The 20224-nt window shown below is 43.1% G+C and overlaps 1 protein-coding gene across 1 annotated transcript in view; it reads left to right on the top strand.

Moving 5' to 3' along the window:
- Positions 1-7499: 7499 nt before the first annotated feature.
- LOC126162241 (acetylcholinesterase-like) overlaps positions 7500-20224 on the top strand; it is a 193246-nt gene continuing 180521 nt past the window's right edge. Inside the window, exon 1 of the mRNA XM_049918614.1 lies at positions 7500-7632. Coding sequence (XP_049774571.1) covers positions 7522-7632 — 111 coding nt within the window. The 5' untranslated portion in view covers positions 7500-7521. The remainder of the gene's footprint in view (positions 7633-20224) is intronic.

Raw genomic sequence — 20224 nt, 5'->3', positions numbered from 1 at the left:
AATACGGAAGTCTGAATACCTAAAGAATGGAAAAGTGGAAAAGTATACACCACATTTGCAAACCACCACGTATAATACAATCACCACCCTACTGGCAAAAAACACCAGTAAGCAGCAGCAATAATAATTCATATGAAATGTTTTCGCAGTTGTGAATATGGGCAATGACGACACTGAAAATTTCTGGCGGACCGGTGCCCGAACACGGATTTTCCGCTTATCACGACACATGATCAGACCCGAACTCCCATGTGCCAACTATGTGTTTACAAGCCGCACTCGTACATTCCGCACTCGTACATTCCACACTCGTACATTCATTATGTATGTTCCCGTACAGGTGAGACATTGTAATTGAAAGTCGCTTGACCGGTGCGGCGGATAAATATGATATCGCAGTGCCTGTGTTGTGCAGAAGTGCGATGCAATGTTCCTTAGGACACAGGGGGAAGTGTGGCAGATGCATGCAGAAAAATGCGAATTGAAATTTCATATGGTAAAATGTAATATATAACTGTTTCTCTAAGTTTAGTATATTGCATTATATAATAATACGAGGGCTGTTCAGAAAGTAAGCTCCGATTGATCGCGAAATGGGAACCACAGTGAAAATTAGAAATGTTTTATTTTTAACAGTTAGCTACACCATCCAGCTACTTCTCTACGTAGTTGCCGTTCTGACTAACACATTTGTCGTAGCGTTGTACCAACTTTCCAATACCCTCATCATACAAGACAGCCGCCAGTGCTTTCCGCCAATTCTCTACGCTGGCCTACAGCTCGTTTTCTGTGCCAAAATGTTGTATTCATAGCCAGCGGTTCATGTGAGCAGAAATGAAACACAGGGGGAGTCAATTACGGGCTGTGTTGTGGGTAGTCAAACATTTCCAATTGAAAACGATGCAGGAGCATCTTCACTGCCCCTTCAGAATGCGGCTGAGAATATTGCCTTGTAGAAGAAACTGCACGACAGTTATGTAATGTTGGCTGTATAGCTTCAGGCGAAATTTCTCACCAGGTCCTCGTACTTGGCGGGAGACACTATTCTCTAGACAACTTTACGCGATCACTGTGAGCTCAGAAATGAGAGGAGTGACGTGATGCTATCTAGGGTCATACAAGAGACACTGCCCAACACATCTGTGCAAAGCTTTATCGGATTATCATAGTCGTTTCCATTTCGCGATCAATCGGAGCTTACTTTCTGAACAGCCCTCGTATTATAATATTAGTAGATAGAATTACTTAAGTTACGATAACAAATACATTTTACGTTTGGAGCAAAAAATAGGTTTTGCGTCATTCTACCCCACCTATGCGGCGCTTAGATACTTCACGCGAGTAACATTGATACGAGGAGGAAATTGTATGAAATTGGTTTCAATTTGAAAGACTTCTAAGAAAATTATACTTTCATTGTGAAGAAATCGAAATCATTCTTGAATTTAACATAAAAATTCAAATTATGTGTGAAAATTAAATTTTAAATATCTTTAACGAGAATTATTTTTTAATAAAATTCCCAGACGAGTTACGTATTTGAACTTAGAATACTCGCAAGAGAGGTAAAATTCCTAGTAACGGTTAGTACGCTAACAAACATTCGTTCAGAATAAATTTTAACGTAACATTTTTAATAACAACAGATGCAACGTCTATTACACATTATATGCACTAAAATTAACTGAAAAAGAATAGAGATATGAAGTTCGAGGTGTGCCTTTTGAGAAATTTCGCTTAGTCTTTTACATTTGGGAACACAAAAAAGAACAAGGTTTTGCCTTTTTCCACAAAAAAGAACAAGATTCTGTCTTTTTCTGTGATATGACGTTTGATAGGGGGTCAAACACTATCTGGAAATTACTTTGGCCACATAATGACCTACCGATCTCGTCTTCTCAAATTGTTAAGGATGAAATCTCCAACCATATTTTTTTCAAGGCTGGAAGCGACGAACTCTTCTCCACCTTCTGCATCAGACTGCCATTCTAAATCTTCTCCTTCGGAGACGCTTAATTACAACGAATCATTATGACTTGAATCACAATCTGGCAGTGTCCGTAAGCTGGAACAGACTCCTTTTTTTTAGACTTTCTGGTTTCTGTTACCCCCACCAATTGTTTGCTGTTTTCGACTCATTTGCTTTCTGCTTTATTATTTTCGCTTATCGTTTTCGTTCCTTTTCTTCGTATAAAATTTGTAAACTATCCTTTTGTGGTGTTTCGGTACAAATCCTGGATTTTCCCTTCTCTGTTCCTTTCTTAGTCGCTTTTCCATCAGAAACTTTTGCTGGGTACGCTCTTATTGCTTCTGGTTCCATAAATAGTCATAGAGCTTGACAGAACAAGCTCCGGAGGTGCAAGAGCTCTGGAACGTAGAATAATGTTTGGAGATAAAATAGCAACCGATCTTTTGCCAAGAGGCTCCACTCGGTGAATTAATATTTTGTCTCATTCGCAACTATCAATAACTTCATCATTTCGACTTCTACCCACCTCCATGCAATCTACTACCTTTCAATGTCTTGTCTACTGTCGTCATTTTCTTCTTGTGAACTCACATTACACGCTTCTATAGGCCCAAAATCGTCGTCTCAAAACATAAGCCCGTTAAATGGCCAAATTCCAGGCTCTGATAAGCTACTTGTGATATTCTTTAGTGTAAAACATTCCAACAAGGCCAATTTTGAAAGTTCAGATATGTTACATACGTATGAAGTATTTCCAATGTTTCTAATGTGCCAATCACTGAAAGATATTTTTAAGTTTGCATTTAAACGCACCAAGAAGACTGACATCCAATGGTTGTAGCTTGTCTGACGTGTGTGGCGGTAGAGACAGGCAGAATATTCCATTGTCTCGACAGAAGTTGACTGCTCAGATCGAAACATATGTTTCGTGATTGTCACAAATAATAACTAGATTGTCTTTAGTGCATGAAGTGTGGCGCTGAACGTTTCTCAGAACATGGACGAACAATTCCGTTGTCATTCAGCCGTCCCTGCTTGCTAAACCTAGGCTGGATCTCTACTTAATAATTGTTCCTCTAAATGCACACGAGGAACAACACAAACAGGAGGTAGTGCGACGCCTGTTGCAGTAACTATTCCGCGAAACGTAACTAGCTTTCCCGGTTCAACTGACACAATTTGTCTTACTAGTCTCTGTTCCTTTCAGTCAAAATTTTAGGCGTTGGTAACACTATTTAATTCCTGTCTCGTTAAGATTTATTACACGATCAGACGTAAATTTATAGTGCTTTATTACACGCTCGGAACGGTAAAAAACGTACTAGTTGCTGTTTTATCGAATGTAAAACTTATTGCTGCGCTTGTGTTTTCAGGTTTTGTGAGGCTAAGTTCTTAGTTCCTTTTTCTAAATCCTGTTTCCCAATTATTTCCAGCACATGTATTTTTTAAATGATGCTGGAAAAATACAACCCAAATTTTCCGCGTATTCATAAGCCAATGTCAAGAGTTTTTGCAACAAAATAAAAATTCTGTAAACTTCTTCTCTTGTTTTGTAAATGCCTAAGCAGCAGTATATTTTGACCTATATGACGTAGAAGACGACGACTGATGAATTTCTTCGTGAGTTTTTCGAACCGTTTCATTAAAATTTTGCGAGATTCCAGGTTTGACACCGTAATTTTCAGTTGCTTTTCGTACGGATAATATCTTAAGTCTAACTTCGGTTATGGCAGCCTTTATCTTCTTCTCATCCATATTGCGTCTCTCAGTCTTTGCTTTATACATACGTACCAATTCCTGGTGAAAACGAAAAATAATTATGTTACGGAAAAACTGTACTTTAGCGTGGCACTTTCATACACAAGTAAGGTACCCTGACACGTCCCTATAAGCCCTGTGCCTTACAGCATGTTTATATAATCTCTGACTAGAATTTGCCCACTTCCAGTGCGTTTTCCGTTACTGGTGAATGTCATCTTCTGTGCAAGTGGCTGGACACAGTCGACACCGGAGCATATGTTGAACAATCTGTTCTTCCCCGCAGTCACATTGGATTCTGTTTTCTTCAATGTGTCCACATTTTGCCAGGTTAACCCGTGTTCTGCCCTCTCCTGACCTTATCATATTCAAGGATTTCCAGATTGTCCAATTCTCATCAAGACCATGGGGTAAAGATTCTGATAATCTTTTACAACCTGGGGAGTGGGATGCCTCAGCCCTCCATAGTTGCAGCCTGGCTTCTTCATCAGTGGTTGTTAGTTTCTCCAGTGTTCTGAGGAAACTTTTTCTTGACCTTAATCGTCGTGGATAGGGTTGTTGTCCCTGCATAGGATGTCTTTTTTTCCTGCTCAGCTGCTATTTCTCTCCGAACAGGACGTGGTGCAATTCCTGCAATGTGGTAGTACCATGCGGCTGCAGTTGACTTCAAACAGTCTGTTATAATTCTGCATGTGTTGTTTAGGGCAATATCCACACGTTACGCAAGTGCTGACGTATACCAAACAGGACAGGCATATTCTGCAGCGGAGTAGCATAGCGCCGCTACAGAAGTTCGGCTGGTTGCAAATTCACCGACCCACTGTGATCTGGCCAGTTTTTGCGGTAAGTCGTTCCTGGTGGAGACTTTTGATCTGAAATTCATGCATTGTTTCTTGAATGTTAGAAATCTGTCAAGCATTTCTAAAAAATGAAGGGTACAAATAAAACGATATTAATAATTTTTAAAAATGCGTGAGATCCTTAACGCTCGATGTCTTACCTTCAGTATATACAGTTCTTCACTGGATGACACAGAAGATCGCTGAAACACTTTTGATTTCAATGTAATTTTTTTTAACTTGGTGGCACTAGAAACACGTTCATTCTTTTCAGGCGCCATCGGCTAACTGGCGGACGCGCCGCGCAGTTGTTGCATTTACACGTGGATGGACACGTAAAGATTAGTTACCAGCTGATTATGTTTTATCAGTTATGAAATACGCCTGTGTCTCAAATGTGCCCCGTGCATCATTCTGTCCCATCTTCTCCTACAATCCAGAAAATATTCACTGTAATAACTTTAAGCATTAAAATTGACATAAGCTACATTTCTCAATTGAACAGATATTTTTTTTGTGGTTTTAATCTAAGTCTAAAATTTACGATGAAGTCTTCGCTCGTGTTGCACACGACATGCCTGCATTGAGTATAGACAGCCACAGAACGTGCGCGATTTAAGTACGTTCTGCTGTATATTATTAAACTTTTAAGTAGTTAAAAAAATGGTTCAGATGGCTCTGAGCACTATGGGACTTAACATCTGTGGTCATCAGTCCCCTAGAACTTAGAACTACTTAAACCTAACTAACCTAAGGACATCACACACATCCATGCCCGAGGCAGGATTCGAGCCTGCGACCGTAGCGGTCGCGCGGCTCCAGACTGTAGCGCCTAACTAATCTGAATTCCGCTGGCCGTCGTCCGAAGTATGTGCCTGCGTTCGCTGTGTTCGATTGCACCGAGAATCGGCCCTCTTCAGCTGATGTCGGTCGTCGGTGGAATGCCCTGATGTCAATGTCACTGTGCCTGCAGCTTTAGCAGATCCATAAAACAAAAAGTCGAGGCTCTGAGCAGGAGGAGGAGATTAGTGTTTGAATCTTGTCGACAACGAGGTCATTAGGGACGGAACAGAAGCTCGGATATGGGAAGGACTGAGAAGGAAATCGGTCGCGCCCTTTCAAAGGATCATCCCGGCATTTGCCTGAAGCGGTTTAGGGAAATCACGGAAAAGTCAGGATGTCCAAACGCGGGTTCGAAACGTCGTCCTCCCGAGTACGGGTACGGTGTGCTAACCATTGCACCACCTCGCTCAGTTTGAGGCTCTTATTTCGGAAACCCAGGAAATGGCAAAAATAAAAACTACTTACGTGGATGGGGTAAACATTTTTTATTTTTCGACAAGTCCTTTTAGACTTATACACCTCGTCCAACGCTGTTCTAATTTGTTGATCCCTTCCGAATAATAGGAATTGTCCAAGTCTGCAAAATAGCTATTAGTTACTGCAATCAGCTCCTCGTTTGAATAAAATCTTTGTCTCGCCAGCCGTTTCTGCAAATTGGGAAACAAATAGTAGTCCAAGGGAGCCAAGTCTGGAGAATAGGGGGGATGTGAAACGAGTTGGAATCCTATTTCCATTAATTTTGTGACCACAACTGCTGAGGTGCGTGCTGGTGCATTGCTGTGATGGTAGAGGACTTTTTGTGGTCCAATCGCCGGCGCTTTTGTTGCAGCTCGGTTTTCAAATGATCCAATAACGATGAATAATATTCACCTGTAATACTTTTACCCTTTTCCAGATAGTCGATGAGGATTATCCCTTGCGAATCCCAAAAGTCAGTCGCCATAACCCTTCCGGCCAAAGGACTGGTCTTCGCCTTTTTTGATGCAGATTCTCACTTGGTAACCTATTGTTTAGATTGTGGTTTGGTCTCAGGAGTATTGTAATGTATCCATGTTTCATCCATAGTGACGAAACGACGCTTAAAGTGTTGCGGATTCTTCCTGAACAGCTGCAAATCATCCTTGCAACACTTCGCACGATTCCGTTTTTGGTCAAGCGTGAGCAATCGCGGAACCCATCTTGCAGATAACTTCCTCATGTCCGAATGTTTATGCAGAATATTATGCACCCGTTCATTCGAGGCGCTCACAACACTAGCTATCTCACGCACCTTAACTCTTCTGTCATCCATCACGATATCATGGATTTTAGCAATGATTTCTGGAGTCGTAACCTCCACAGGGCGTCCAGAACGTTCAGCATCACTTGTGCTCATATGGTCACTCTGAAAATCTTGTAACCACTTATAAACTCTTCTAATCGAAAGTGCAGAGTCACGGTAATGTTTATCAAACTTCTCTGTAGTCTCCTGAGGCGTTTTGCCTTTCATAGAGTAATGTTTAATCACCACACGAAATTCTTCTTCGTCCATTTTTTGATAATCACTAGACTTCCTTGATTCACACGAATGCCAAACACAAATAAATAGACCAATATGGCTGAAACTTGGTATGCGTTATTTCCAAAGATGCTACTTACTAAATATGACCTCGATACGTGCCGGTGGTGCCATCTCTCGGACTTTGCACGGACTTTTCAAACGCCCCTCGTAGTCCCATCCGATGGTTGCTGAAAGCAGTAGTTGCCACCCAGCACATCACTATGGCCAATGGACGACGTGAGGAGGAGCGAAACTGCAAACATTCAGCTCGCTTGTAACCGCCCGGAGCCGCTTCCCACCTGACACTCATGCGCACGCAGGTCACGCACGTTGCACTGCCAGCTGTCTAGCCGTGGCCTGAAATTTCGCGTATGGCAGCTACAGAGGCCTGCCTGCTGCCCGCCGCAAACTGTTGCGCAATAGGTGGCGCCGTCGGTGCAAGGTCGCGCCGGCACGCTCTCTACAGGTACGGGACACAGGTGCCCGCTGGCTGGCTGGTCTGCCTGCCCCCAGCCGCTGCCTACTGTACTATACCTCATCTCTGCCGGGCACTTGCGCGCACAACACACAACATGTTCGCCGGGCGCGCGGTGCGGCTGGCCGGAGTGGTGGTAGGCGCGGCGCTAGCAGTGGTTGCCGTGGCGACCGCACTGCTGCTGGTGTTCACCTCGCACCGTCTGCAGGTACTGCCACCGTCTGTCTCTTCTCTGATAATTATTATTCACCTAGGCGAGTCATTTATTACAAAACAATCGCTTCGTCACTTTGTTGCTAACGCCAAGTACATGGGTTGGATAAAAAGTTGTGGCAACACTGCCATAACATGAAGGATGTGTGACACATGGCATACCCGTTGTCTGTAGCTGACAGCGGGAGGACAGTTGCAGTGCAGAGAGCGGCGACGGCTGTATTTGAGTCTGTTGCAGTCTGCGGAAGGCCAGTTCAACTACCCTAACAGTATGCTAAAGAGACATGAATAACGTGCGTCTATCAAGAGTGAACTCGCACGTAGTCGGAGCACACAATGATTCCCTCCGGCTCTGCATCCATCACCGAGCGAGATGCCGCAGTGGCTACCACACTGTACTCGCATTCGGGAGGACGATGGTTCAACCCCGCGTCCGGCCATCCTGATTTAGTTTTTTCGTGATTTCCCTAAATCGCTCCAGGCAAATGCCGGCATGGTTCCTTTGAAAGGGCTCTGCCGACTTCCTTCCCTCATCCGATAAGGCCGATGACCTCGTTGTCTGGACTCGTCCTCCAAACAACCCAACCCACTGCATCCATCATCCACCGTGACAGTGACGGCATGTGTGGGAGTGGGAGATAATGGAACATCCTTGCGTACGATTAGGACGTATTTGCCAAAATGAAAGAACCTCTTCGTGGCAAGCGCTACAACACAAGAGAAGGCAACAACCGTGCCATAGGGCGGTTCTTGCGAGGCATCGACAGAGACGGGTACGCTGACAGTGTACGACACAAAAAAAAGGTTCAAATGGCTCTGAGCACTATGGGACTTAACATCTGAGGTCATCAGTCCCCTAGAACTTAGAACTACTTTAAACCTAACTAACCTAAGGACATCACACACATCCATGCCCGAGGCAGGATTCGAACCTGCGACCGTAGCAGTCGCGCGGTTCCAAACTGAAGCGCCTAGAACCTCTCGGCCACCGCGGCCGACCAGTGTACGACACCTAGCATCTGTGTGCGAGAAGGTGATCGAGATGTGGGTCGATTTCATTGGCGGCATGTAATACGGGGAACGTCTGTGAGTAAAATCTAGTATGAATTATATCCGCGTTGCCACCACCTTTTATCCAACCCATGTGTTATCGAAGCCATTTAAGATAGTCCTGTTTTCCACTTAATGAGCTGTAAGTTTTCACTAAGTGACTTTAACTCCCATAAGGTATGTCGACGCGACGCCATTTTTGTGTTGTACCTGTATGTACGCGCATAAATTTCCAACAGCGTAATTACGCATGCGCATGAGTAATTTCCTGGAAATGAAGGCTGTGCTACGGCAGGTGAAGGACAGAGATAGCGAGAGGAATTTCTGTGTGTATGATAATTCCCTTCCCTCGATAATTTCCTTCCTCCTTGCCCCCTCTGTGTTACCACAGTTGACGTGTCACTGGTCTCATTTGTACTAAGACTGCAGTACACGCGAGGTGCTTACTTGCTTCCATCGACGTGAGTTCCATAATGATGTTCACCTACCTGCAGTCTTATATAGTTGTTATCGCCTGCGCAGAAAACAGCACAGACCTCGTGAATCCGCTACCTTGAGGCCCAGCGCGCCAAAATGATAAACATCCGTTACTAATATGAGAAAAAAATGGTTCAAATGACTGTTAGCGAGGAACTGGTACTGTATAAATAATTAAATTTATATCGATTTGTTTAAACGGTAAGCTACGCGCTTTTCACTAGCAGAATACGAGAAAATGCACAATTGTAGACCACCTTATGAATTACAAATATTTCCATTATTCACACTTTCACAGAGAGTAAAAAAAACATTGAACTACATGTTGTAAGCATATCGCCATATCGCTGGCGTAGTCGTGGAGTATCTTTGCGGGCAGCTGCGTCTGTCGAGCCGCCGCGCGACACGGAACTGTTATGTTGTGTAGTGTGTAGCTCTGCATGTGAGAGGCATTGTTAGTATGGAAGTTGAAGTGTTGCTACAAGTGCTACTACAGTAAAGTGATAAAATAAGCAAATGATTCAGAGGAAAGTGAGTCAAGATGTAATTAAAAATGAGCAGTGCCGCCGATAACGTATGTGTGTATCCTCTCGTTGCGTGTCACACAGCATCAATCATCCGCGCCGTGTTTGGTCACCCAGAATGAGCTGATGTGAATCAGTAGAAATTAGTCACCATAAAAGAGTGCAGTCGAGTGCAAGTGCCTTGTAGCGAGCGTGAGAACGTGCGTTCGATCATCGCGTTTCCGCATTATCAACAATCAGCCGCGCCGCGACGATTACGCGCACGCTCGTACAATTGAGAACTGTGAACTGTAAATTTAACTTCGTAAACAGTGTTAAAATTTATTACTAGTGTCAGGGAGGACTGGTACCAAATATCTGTGTATGCATGACGAGCGTAAGAACTTTCTTGCGATCATTTGGCTTCCGCATCATCAACAATCACCCGCGTCGTGTCGGTTACGCGTACGCACGTCTAAATGATATTGTGGACTGTTAATCATCTATTAATTGGGATAACACTTCTAATTAGAATGTAAACAGTGCAACCTGCGACTTTCTTTTATCGTCTCAGAATATAGTTGTTCATACCAGACGTAGAACAGTGTTGTGTTTTGACGTTGAGTGGCTCCCCTAACTCGCTTGCGTATCTCGATAGACAATTGCAGGCAAGCCAGCAGCATTGTGGAGCAGAACAGTACGACCGCCGCGGGATTACCAGGTACGTAGTGTGGATAGGGCGCACGGTCTCGAATCGACAAACAGATAAAGGGAACCCCGCCCATTTGTACTCCCGGGCGTGTTACAATGTTGCGTAATTACTATCAGACTGGTGCTCGATTACACGTCCAAAAACCATAGATTGCTAATTATGTCTTAACTGATACTGACCACTACAGAAAACATGTCTGTCTTCCGAGACAGCCGATCGAGCTCTGATACGACGGCCGAACCACCCCGCCCCCATCCAAGTTGGGTGCGACCGGAAGATCTCCGAAGTGCTTCTTCTGCCTTTCCGTTTAGCAATTATTTATTACTCTGCTGGTAATTAACACTTCTAAAACAATGGAATGATAGCCTGCTATTGAGAGGTGCATTTATACGAAATGCAAGTAAATTCACTGTTTAATTTTTCTTATATTAATAATGAATGTTTATCATTTTGACGCGCTACTTCCAAACACAACAGCCAATCGCGGAGGAGGACCACAATTTAGGCGGTTTCTCTCATGATACATGTACCGAATAAACCATCTGTCACCAGTACCTCATAACACATTACGTCGTCTTCCCAGTGATGCTTTCTGAACTCCTCTAAGAAAACCTTCTTGTAGTTGAATATGATGGCTGTAAAGCCAGAACTCAAAGTATTACAGTGGGTATAGCTCAGTGATACACACCTTCGGTGGGAATAAAAAATGGTTCAAATGGCTCTAAGCACTATGGGACTTAACATATGAGGTCATCAGTCCCCTAGACTTAGAACCACTTAAACCTAACTAACCTAAGGACATCATACACATCCATGCCCGAGGCAGGATTCGAACCTGCGACCGTAGCGGTCGCTCGGTTCCAGACTGTAGCGCGTAGAGCCGCACGGCCACTCCGGCCGGCTGACAAGCTCTAAAAGTGAGGTATTTATAATATGCTGTTCATTAGGAAAAATGTTGCTAAAAATAGAATACTTGCCTCTCGCAACAAGGGAGACTGCAAGGAGAGATAGAAAAGTAATATCAACTAATGCCTTCACAAGAAGGGCTGCGTGCCAATTCTAGCAAGTTCTAGGAATTTCTTGACGTAGGCGTATATACAGTCAGTAAATAGATCCAGTCCTGTCATTCAGTCTCTCGTTGATCTGTATGCTTTTGGAAATTATGACAGTAGGCAGAAAGCAGAAACATTAAATTCCGCATTCGAAAACGTCGTACACCATAATACTGTTTGACTGCTACACAGACTCAGAAATGAGAGACATTGATATAAGCACTATCAGTGTTACAAAACAATTAAATTTATCTAAAGCGAAAAAGGCAGGAGCCTCGGACACAATTCCAGTTGTGCTTTCATTGAATAAGCTGCAAAATTAGGTCCTTTGGAAGATCGTGTTTACAGGAAATGTCTTTGTCCAGTGTTTTATCCCTCGTGACGAAAAAGAACAGTGCAGGTCACTCTTTGTTACAAGAGAAGGGTAAAATGTCGGATACGCAACACGCTAACGTTTACCTGTTACAGTATCTAAGGAAAATTCTGACCCCTACAGTGTGACGTTACGGAGGGAAAAAACCTTTTCTCACAGAATCAGCACTGAGTCAGAAAAAAATCGTTCGCATGAAACAGAGCTTACATCATTCATACACAATTTTTCGCAAATAGTAGATGCCGGTGAAGAACTGGCTTTCCTCTTCTTGTATTTCAAAATCTCATCTGACGATCTACCACATCCTCGGCTAATAATGGAATTGCCGTTGTTAAAGGTACTCGTATCTTCACAGATGTGCGATTGGATCGAAGGATTTTTCGCAAATTATAACTAGCAGAATGTTCACAAATAATAACTACTACGTTGTACTGAACAACGAATGCACAAGAAAAGCTAAAGTAGCTCCTGGCCTGTCCACATGCAGTATAATAGGACTTTTAAGTTCTCTCTGTAGGTAAATTTTATCAACTAGGATTAGGCTTCTGACTGACTATCGTGATATGTGGAGGAATGTTGGGCACTAGTCGCGGCTTTCACCAGTGACATAGGAAACATGCGACTGATGTTGCTGGTGATTTTCTCGAACGGGCTAAGCTACGGATCAATCCGTTACCAGAACCAGGGTTTTTTCAGTGTCACATACGTCGGCTTCGCGAACTCACAACCACACTGTCACCTTCCACCCTAACCCAGATCTCAGGCAAAGCTGTAGATCAGTCTGTCACCACAAGCGAGTTTTTTTAGTATCAGATTCGTTGACTTCGCCAAGTCACATCCAAATTGCTGCTTTTCGACCTAAACTTTACCTCTGGATAACCACATAAAATTTTGTTAGTCACCACAACCAATTTTTCAGTTTTTTTTGTTTTATTTTTGTTTTGTTTTAGTAACACACTGTGAATACATGCACCAAAAGCTGACGTGACAGCAGTCGTCAACATTACGTCACTGGCCAAAACCGACGACTCATATCAAACATTCCTCATGACTCCTATCGTGTTGTCGACAAGGAAGTATCGTTGTTGGACAATCGTAAGGAAACTCACATAAACTTGGACAAAGTTTACTCTTGCTGTGATGAACGGTAGCTCTCCTTAGCGTCTTAACAAATCTCTATTTGCAATGCGAATTGTGTCAGACATAGGCGATATAAAAATGAAAAAGCTGGCATACTATGCTTACTTTCATTCCATAATGTCATATGGGATTATTTTTTGCGGCAATTCATCAAGCCAAGCTAAAGTTTTCAGGGCACAGAAACGTGCAGTAAGAGTTATATGAAGTGTGAACTCAAGAAGCCTGTTTAGGGAACTAGGGATACTAACTACTGCTTCCCAATATATTTATTCCTTAATGAAATTTGTCATTAAAATATATCACTTTTTCAAACCAACAGATCAATTCATGGAATCAATACTAGAAATAGGAATAATCTTCACAAGGATTTAAAGTCACTTAGTCTTGTACAAAAAGGTGTGCATTAGTCAGGAACACACATTTTCAATAACTTGCCAGCAGCCATAAAAAGCTTAACAACCAATTAAATTTAGTTTAAGAGAAGCCTAAAGGATTTATTGGTGGCCAACTCCTTCTACTCCATTGATGAATTTCTCAGTAGTACCAACTGATTTGTACAATATAACCTCTGCACAATTTCAGTGCATTAATGTGTTCATTGTAAATAGGTGTGTGTGTGTGTGTGTGTGTGTGTGTGTGTAATTACAATCTAACTTCTGCACCAGTTCAGTGCAGTAATGTGTCCATTGTAAATAAGTATTTAGTAGTTGTATTACACGTTTATTACCTTATAAATAAATAAATAAACTTTTTTTATTTTAAATTCAGTGCATTAGCATTTGTAAAATGTTTCTTTCATATAGCGTTCATTAAAAAATGACGACCATGCCACTTGGAACCTGTGGAATGGTACATTAGCTTATTTGTTTGAGTTGTAAATATTTGTCATGTATTGTTGTTTTTCTGGCATGTTCTACATCCTGGAGAACCTCCTCACTACAGATAAATTGGAATGAAAGTAAATCTAATCAAATCTAATCTTAGATGCAAGACAATGCCTACTGCAAAGAGAAAGAACTGCCTGGAACCCGATTGCAAGGTTAGTGACGAGAATCTGAGCAGGTGACCCTGTGCCTCTGGCAGGACTGCCACCCGATCCCCTCCTCCCCTCACCTCATCGCATTTTCCCTCCTGGCAGCTGTAGCTGCCATGTGGTTTTTCAGGTTAAGCGCTTCTCGCTATTCCTGCATTTCCGCGTATTGTTTACTTTGACTTCTTGTTCCTTTATGCCCTCTACTTCTTGAGTATCGTTTTTGCTTGCTGTTGTACTGCCTCTGTTGCTCGCGGAATTTATTCTCGGAGCAGGTCTGGCCATCTTGTGGTCCGTCGATGGTGTGTCTGGTTTCCCAGAGAAGCTATGACCCTATTTCCAGACTGCCTCGACAATTCTTGGAAAAGTGGAGCAGTCTGTTTGAATCGTTCACGCAAGTACGGGCTTCCCGCCCGTGCAAGCGACTCGCGCGTCGGAAAGTCTCTTGGTAGATGCAAGGCAAGCTTGACGATCCTGCCCTGTAGACCTTGCAGCCCACACATTCCAGCACTGGCCGGATCAGAGCTACCACGTGTAGAAGTATGAAACTGGAATTTAGTTGCAATAACTACAAAAAATGGTTCAAATGGCTCTGAGCACCATGCGACTTAACTTCTGAGTCATCAGTCGCCTAGAACTTAGAACTACTTAAACCTAACTAACCTAAGGACATCACACACATCCATGCCCGAGGCAGGATTCGAACCTGCGACCGAAGCGGTCGCTCGGCTCCAGACTGTAGCGCCTAGAACCGCACGGCCACTCCGGCCGGCCAGTAACTACACTGCTGTTGTTTGAAAGCGACAAACAACGTTTCATTCAAATAATCTTCATTGCTGTTTATAATTTTTTCCCACCTCTCCGGCAGGTTATGAATGCCACGTCAAAAAACGGTCGTTATTTTGAAGCGAACCATTCAGTGAGCCATTTTGGAACATTTCCATACGAATTGAAGCGTTGTTCAGCGACAGCGTGACCCGGTGATGCGAATAGATGATAATCGTACGGAGCCAAGTCTGGAGATAAGCCGCATGCCCTAGTATTTCTCAATTGAGCGCCTCGATCGTTTCCCTGCCCCACTCTGCTGTGTGAGATGGGGCGTTATCATGGAGCAATATGACTTTGCGTCGCCTTTTTCCGTATTCCGGTCGTTTTTCACGTAATGCTCCATTTAAATCGATCATTTTCTGTTGCCAGCGATCAGTGTTAACAGTTTCATCAGGTTTTAGATGACAGCCTTATGATCCCACCAAACACAGACCATTGTCTTCTTTCCAAAGCGATTTGGTCTTGCAGTGGATGTCGATGGTTTACCTAGACTCACACTTGATTTACGACGCTTAGGATTCTCAATTGGGGTTCCGTGAGAAGTTAAACACTCGAGAATCTCAAGGATTCTTGCTTGTTTTCGATGAGGATACCGGCAAGATATCGGTCCCCGGAATTCCAAGACCTACCATGAAGTCCTCATGGAACAGCCGATGACACTGTAATTCTGTTACAGACTGCAAAGAACCTGGAAGAGCAGTTGAACGGAATGGACAGTGTCTTGAAAGGGGGATATAAGATGAACATCAACAAAACAAAAAAGAGGATAATGAAATGAAGTCGAGTTAAATCCGGTGATGCTGAGGGAATTAGATTATGAAATGAGACACTTTAATTAGTAGATGAGTTTTGCTATATGGGGAGCAAAATAACTGATGATGGTCGAAGTAGAGACGATGTAAAATGTAGACTGGCAATGACAAGGAAAGCGTTTTGTGAAGAAGATAAATTTGTTAACATCGAATATAGATTTAAGTGTCAGGAAGTCTTTTCTAAAAGTATTTGTATGTAGTGTAGCCATGTATGGAAGTGAAACATGGGCGATAAATAGTTTAGACAAGAAGAGAACAGAAGGTTTCAGAATGTGGTGCTAGAGAAGAATGCTGAAGATTAGATGGTTAGATCACACAATTAATGAGGAGGTACTGAATATAATTAAGGAGAAGAGGAATTTGTGGCACAGCTTGACTAGAAGAAGGGATCGGTTGGTATGAAACGTTCTGAGGCATCAAGGGATCACCAGTTTAGTATTGAAGGGCAGCGTGGAGGGTAAAAATCTTAGAGGGAGATCAGAAGATCAATACACTAAGCAGATTCAGAAGTATGTAGGTTGCAGTAGGTACTGGGAGATGAAGAAGCTTGCACAGGATAGAGTAGCATGGAGAGCTGCATCAAACCAGTCTCTGGACGGAAGACCACAACAACAACAACCAAAACCTCTACAGTAATTCCTGACGCTATTCGATGGAGAAACGACTTTCTTTTGTATCTGGCGAGCAGCATTTCACAAGTGGTCTTTCGATTTACTTGGTGTCTTTCATTCAGTTCTTGCGGAACCCGTTTTTACACTTTCTGCACCTTTCACATAACTTTCAACCGAAGAGAAACGGCTTTCTGCGTCACATTCAATTGTTCCGCAAGTTCCTGTTGAGTGTGAGTAACATCTTCATACAATAAAGCCTGCAATTCGTTGTCTTCTCACGTCGAAATCACCACTTTTGAATTTTTTGAACCACTCGAAACAATGTGTTTTCCCAAGAGCGTGTTTGCTGAAAACTTCGACAAGCATACGAATTGTGCAGCAGTTTTCTTCAAATGATAACTGAAAACCAATGCTGTTCGCAAATCGTAGTTCGTAGGCACAAAACTCGACATGTTTAGGGATTTGAAACGGGTACCGATGTATGGAACCACGGTTACTGTGTTCTGATATTCGTCGTCAGCCGTTACAAGAAGCAGATGGCGCTGCAGACGTGGTCTCACGTGTCCTACACTGACGGCTAGGAACCATGTTCAGCGAAATTCCGGCTTCATACTTCTACACCTGGTAGATATAGCGTCATGGCGCGGTGTGCGGAAAGAGTCAATATTGGATTTAAATGTCGGTACAGCGCCGTCAGGCGACCTTCGCTTTCCCTCTGACTTCTTCCGTATGTGGCTTCCATATAAGACGCCTATCAAGTACTAAACCAAGTACTTTGCAGTGGCAGACCGTGGGATTGGACCTCCCATGATCCGCTCTTTATGCCGTTTTATGATCGCTGCTTGGCTTTGAGCGCGTTATATTTAAGACGCCACTTGGTAACCCGTTCTCTTCCCTGTAAAACTGTCTGGAACCGAGCGACCGCTACGGTCGCAGGTTCGAATCCTGCCTCGGGCATGGATGTGTGAGATGTTCTTAGGTTAGTTAGGTTTAATTAGTTCTACGTTCTAGGCGACTGATGACTTCAGCAGTTAGGTCGCATAGTGCTCAGAGCCATTTGAACCAACGGTGTAAAACTACATGTCTGCGACATTTTTCTCCGCAGTTTTAGAATTTTTTTAACTTTATAAGTTGGTTTAATGAGAATGAATATGTATCATTGTAGTAAATAAATTGTAAATTGTGCAAGCTTCCCAAAAAAGCTGAAATCGTGTGAGACCCAACTCGCTTTATTTGTTCATGAGACCCAGAAAATATTAGATACAGGCTCCCAGGTAGATGCTATTTTTCTTGACTTCCGGAAGGCGTTCGATACAGTTCCGCACTGTCGCCTGATAAACAAAGTAAGAGCCTACGGAATATCAGACCAGCTGTGTGGCTGGATTGAAGAGTTTTTAGCAAACAGAACACAGCATGTTGTTATCAACGGAGAGACGTCTACAGACGTTAAAGTAACCTCTGGCGTGCCACAGGGGAGTGTTATGGGACCATTGCTTTTCACAATATATATAAATGACCTAGTAGATAGTGTCGGAAGTTCCATGCGGCTTTTCGCGGATGATGCTGTAGTATACAGAGAAGTTGCAGCATTAGAAAATTGTAGCGAAATACAGGAAGATCTGCAGCGGATAGGCACTTGGTGCAGGGAGTGGCAACTGACCCTTAATATAGACAAATGTAATGTATTGCGAATACATAGAAAGAAGGATCCTTTATTGTATGATTATATGATAGCGGAACAAACACTGGTAGCAGTTACTTCTGTAAAATATCTGGGAGTATGCGTGCGGAACGATTTGAAGTGGAATGATCATATAAAATTAATTGTTGGTAAGGCGGGTACCAGGTTGAGATTCATTGGGAGAGTCCTTAGAAAATGTAGTCCATCAACAAAGGAGGTGGCTTACAAAACACTCGTTCGACCTATACTTGAGTATTGCTCATCAGTGTGGGATCCGCACCAGATCGGGTTGACGGAGGAGATAGAGAAGATCCAAAGAAGAGCGGCGCGTTTCGTCACAGGGTTATTTGGTAACCGTGATAGCGTTACGGAGATGTTTAACAAACTCAAGTGGCAGACTCTGCAAGAGAGGCGCTCTGCATCGCGGTGTAGCTTGCTCGCCAGGTTTCGAGAGGGTGCGTTTCTGGATGAGGTATCGAATATATTGCTTCCCCCTACTTATACCTCCCGAGGAGATCACGAACGTAAAATTAGAGAGATTAGAGCGCGCACAGAGGCTTTCAGACAGTCGTTCTTCCCGCGAACCATACGCGACTGGAACAGGAAAGGGAGATAATGACAGTGGCACGTAAAGTGCCCTCCGCCACACACCGTTGGGTGGCTTGCGGAGTATAAATGTAGATGTAGATGTAAATTATTATAAAATCTATATATTATTATTTATGGCAGCTCTGTGCATGGAAACACCTCATTGTATTTGCTGCTCGTAAATTATTAGTAGTGCATAGTTTATTAATTAGAAACGAAAAAAATAGCTATAAGTAAGAGTTGAGAAACTATCACTTTGAAGGAATTGTGTGTTTATTATAATTTTATTTTACCTTTCTTTGGTTTTGAACGAAGTGAAGTCATAGACTATAACTGAAATCAAGTTTAACACTTATGTCGTTTTCTATCGACGAGTTAGCTAAAGTGGACAGTCAGCTTTCACTAATACCCGACCTTACTAAATTTTTTTATTATTTTTAAATTTCAGAAACTGCGTTCAGTCACATACACTGTCATAAACATCCTTGAAGCAATTTCGCGTTTTGGATAATCAATGGCTTCACCCACGCAGTTACGTCGCTGGGTTCCCCTCGTCACCTTGTTGCTGGCACATCGCTGACGCGGCCCAGCGATGATAAAATGAACGCACTAACTGGCAGCATATTTAACCTGCAATATGTGCTGCTCGTATGGCCGCTGTCCATTCGGATACGTGCATACGGACTGTACGTGCCTCATGGCACAACTGGCAGAGCCGGCGTAGTAGCCGAGCGGTTCTAGGCGCTTCAGTCCGGTCCCGCGCGACTCCTACGGTCGCAGGTTCGAATCCTCCCTCGGGCATGGATGTGTGTTATGTCCTTAGGATAGTTAGGTTTAAGTAGTTCTAACTTATAGGGGACTGATGACCTCCGATGTTAAGTCCCATAGTGCCCAGAGCCATTTGAATTTGAACAACTGGCAGACACAGTGAACCCGCCCGACTGGTGAGATTACGTTATAGGAATTACCTGGGTTAAATGCTTTGCGGAGCGATTGTCAAATAAATTGAAATTTTTCAATTCTTTGTTCAAATGTGTGTGAAATCTTATGGGACTTAACTGCTAAGGTCATCGGTCCCTAAGCTTACACACTACTTAACCTAAATTATCCTAAGGACAAACACACACACCCATGCCCGAGGGAGGACTCGAACCTCCTCCGGGGCCAAGCCGCACAGTCCATGACTGCCGTGCCGAGACCGCTCGGCTAATACCGCGTGGCTTCAATTCTGTAGTGTGTGTTAGTTTTATTTGCGCTAGAATAACAAAAAAATAGCTAACAGATGAGTTAAGGCCAACTTCCAGTGGTCTTGCAATACCAGATACTAGGGCAACGCAACCGATGGTCTATCGTAGGTACTACTGTAAACTCCTGCAATATTATTAATCAGCCACATAAAAATTATTGTTGAATTTTTTATTTAGGCAGCCGATCATATAAACCGAATCTTGAGAGCAGCAAAAGTATACTATTATCTGAAAAAAATCTATACAAATATCCAGTCAGATATTGATACGTGCTGCAAAGAGTGGCAACTTCTTTTAAATGTTCAGTAACGTAAAATTGTGAAATTTACAGGACGAAAAAAATGCCCATGTTTACTACACTTTTTTTCCTGTTTAGGCATAACGAAGCTGTCCCTAAAGATTCTCGGTGTTTTTTTGGACATCCTGTATACAGAAGGGCAACACGAATCGTCAGGGATTTGTTTCATCCGTGGAAGAGCATCA

This window comes from Schistocerca cancellata, chromosome 2 (assembly GCF_023864275.1).
Source record: "Schistocerca cancellata isolate TAMUIC-IGC-003103 chromosome 2, iqSchCanc2.1, whole genome shotgun sequence".
NCBI lineage: Eukaryota > Metazoa > Arthropoda > Insecta > Orthoptera > Acrididae > Schistocerca > Schistocerca cancellata.
The sequence above is the reverse complement of the archived record's forward strand: the minus strand, read 5'-3'. Positions and strand labels throughout refer to the sequence as shown.